Below are 2941 nucleotides of genomic sequence, written 5' to 3'. Positions count from 1 at the left end.
GTTATCGTACGCCAAGGGACCCAACCACCGCAGCTTCGACTTCACAACAAAAAACAATCCGGACAATCTCACGAACACGCCGGGGAAGAGTCGACTATCTCAACCGATGTTGCGTCTCCGACATCGTTTCTTCCATCATCATTGCCACAGAAGCCTCGACGCCAACACCGCCGTCTTCCGCTAGCCCCGCTTGCTAGTACCCAGCTCCAAAGACAAAGGCCTGAGGGAGGAATACGACACCAAGGCGATGCCATCGTCCGATCAAACAAGATCAAGGGTTTCCCCCCGGAGTTGCGGCGATCCAAGCGTGAGGGGTGCGGCATCAATACAACGATGCCTCCAAGAAGGTTAGCAATGGCAATGGCCATCGCCATTGCTGGTCACGGTCACAACGAGACATGGTCTTCACCCAAGCTCTTGACGCCACTTCCTTCATAATCATCTCACAACGACGCCTACCTAGCATCACCACCGAGTTGGCCTCCGCAAGGTGCGGTTGGCTGCTCCGACGATGGGCTTCCGGCCATTAATACTTCAGAAGTACGCAAAGAGCGTGAATGACCTGGTCACCTACATCTTTTCTGAACAGGATGGTTCCATGCTCAACCTCTGATACTAGGACAACTTTTCTTGTTTTGTGAAGGTTTCCCTGATCTCCGTGAAATTGCAGTAATCAGTAATGAAGTACTTTACAAAAGAACCATGTAAAAGTTTGTGAAAATCAAAACTAAAGACCATAATTGTGGTAATTAATTAGTAGACTTTTGAGCTGAGACCAACAGATTACTTCATGCTGCTAACAACAGCAACTGCACAACATATTAAAATTGCAGTTGGACAATACAATTGCAATTCGTAGTGCACTTGCTGGGTTGACATTTCCAGCGTGAATGACCTGGTCACCTACATCTGGTTCGGTACTCAACAGGACGGTTCCATGCTTAACTTGTGATATTGATCCTGTTTAGCTGAAGGTTTCCCAGATCTCTGTCCAATTGCAGTAATCAGTAATAATTTACAAAAGAAACATGCAGTAGAAGTTTGTGAAAATCAAAACTGAAGACCATATTTGTGGTGATTAATTAGTACATTACTCATTTGAGCTGAGACCAACCTAATGGATAGCAGATTAATTCATGGCACTAACAACAGCAACTGCACAACATATTGAAATTGCAGTTGGACAAACCAGAAAGATCATTAGCACTAGATAGCCACATCCCACACAAAAATTAGCACTAGATAAATAACCACAAAGATCATTAGCACTAGATAACCAAAATAAAGGTGAAGATGAACTAATTCGATGCGTTATGCGTCCAGCCACATCCCACACAAAACTTCGCTTCGCAGAAACAAGCATTCCACAGCTTGCCAAATAGGTATACTTGTACAAGAGCTGCTAATCAACTTACAGAGATCCTTTCTGCTTTGGAGTAGTACTTGAGGTCAAAAGGGTCAGCAAACCCGAAATCAGCAGCTAGTTCGTGGTTGTGACGAGGACCAGAAACATTTGTGAGTGGGCTCCTGAAGAGCTCTAGTTTGCAGGCTTTGCTGCTCCATTTTGCATCGGCCAGAGGCTTCAGCTTGGCATTCACGTTATCCCCCGAGGAGAAACACTCACTGGCCAACACAACCACCATCTGCTCCAGCACCCGACCTCTCTCCGCGATAAACTTGAGGAAAGTAAGCTCACTTCTCGACCCTCGGAACTCGTAGAAGAACAACTTCTTCATGCTCTGCAGGACGCATTTGATGGGACCACCCTCCTGCCAGAACTTGAGATTGACCTTGCCGGTGGACTCCTCACGTATGCGGGGGGACTGCAGATGAAATCGATCAGCCGCATATATTAGTTCAGGGATCTTTTCTATGAGGACATATCATGCAGCAGTAGAAATAGCAGCAGCATGCCAAGCAATCTTATAATTAATAGTCTGATTCACAGTTCTGACAACGCTATATAACATGGACACTGGTATTACAAAATTACCAGACAGGCTACACTTACTTTGAACCCTCCACCGGATGTACTATGATTCTGCTAAGACGGTAAAGACGCGATACAAAACAGAGTGCACTTGCTAATAGGCTATCCAAGTGTGACAAATCCTGTTGCGTGGCTGCTATGGTAAGTGGAGCAGACGTGTATTTAGAACCATTATGTCGGAATGCGTTTGTTAGTACCAGATAAGAATACTGCAGGTTGCAACAACTTGTTCCCTGAATCCATGTGTACATTATTCATGTCATGTTCAGTTATCCTGTAACTTGGTCTTTGCCTGTATGTACCATGTATTGAACACTAAGGAAATCACAACTACAGTTCCAGTCAAACTCTGTTTCTATCACTAAAGGGGGAAAGATCTTTGCGACGCCGCAACCCATGATAGCAGGCCAGCAGGTCAGTTCATTCTAGATAACATGGACACTGGCATTGCAAAATTACCGATGCAGCAAATGTATGCAGTTAACAAATTTTACCTGGACATGGAGCGTCTCCAGGTTGGGGAAACAGCGCAGAAAACCGGGCACTTTCTTGATAGCATTGCGGACACCAAATGGCACCTCCATGGCCAAAATCTGTACACTAGGGACAATGTTCTCCTTGCTCCCAGCCTGCAATGCAACCAAGGACAAAGAAACTAATTCAGATCATAGCTTAGAATTATTGTTGGACACAGATACACTTGCAGATTGAGATCTGTACCACGATGACCAACTCTTGCTCTCCTGGCTTAAGATATCCCAGCACAAGCAGGTTAGGTGCACGCCCAATCTTGATTCTGAAAGAGCGGTTCGCCATGACGCGGCAACCCTGCGCGGCGACAGTTTGCCACTGGAAGAGCCTCTCCAGGAGAGGGGCATCCACCACGTCGATGTTCTCCAAGAAGGTATGGCCGAGCTGAACGCAGCGCAGGCTATGGCTGACGAGGCGAAC

At 46.2% G+C, this 2941-nt stretch overlaps 1 protein-coding gene across 1 annotated transcript; it reads right to left on the bottom strand.

Annotated features, from left to right (window-relative positions):
• Positions 1-787: 787 nt before the first annotated feature.
• On the bottom strand, positions 788-2931 carry LOC119345160. Its single transcript, XM_037615349.1, has 4 exons — positions 2711-2931; positions 2485-2619; positions 1416-1823; positions 788-987 (listed from the first exon to the last, which is right to left on the bottom strand). The coding sequence occupies exons 1-4, from the start codon at positions 2804-2806 to the stop codon at positions 922-924; spliced, it is 705 nt and encodes a 234-aa protein (XP_037471246.1). The 5' UTR covers positions 2807-2931; the 3' UTR covers positions 788-921.
• Positions 2932-2941: the final 10 nt, after the last annotated feature.

The sequence above is a fragment of the Triticum dicoccoides genome, unplaced genomic scaffold (genome assembly GCF_002162155.2).
Source record: "Triticum dicoccoides isolate Atlit2015 ecotype Zavitan unplaced genomic scaffold, WEW_v2.0 scaffold210512, whole genome shotgun sequence".
Classification (NCBI taxonomy): Eukaryota; Viridiplantae; Streptophyta; class Magnoliopsida; order Poales; family Poaceae; genus Triticum; species Triticum dicoccoides.
The sequence above is the reverse complement of the archived record's forward strand: the minus strand, read 5'-3'. Positions and strand labels throughout refer to the sequence as shown.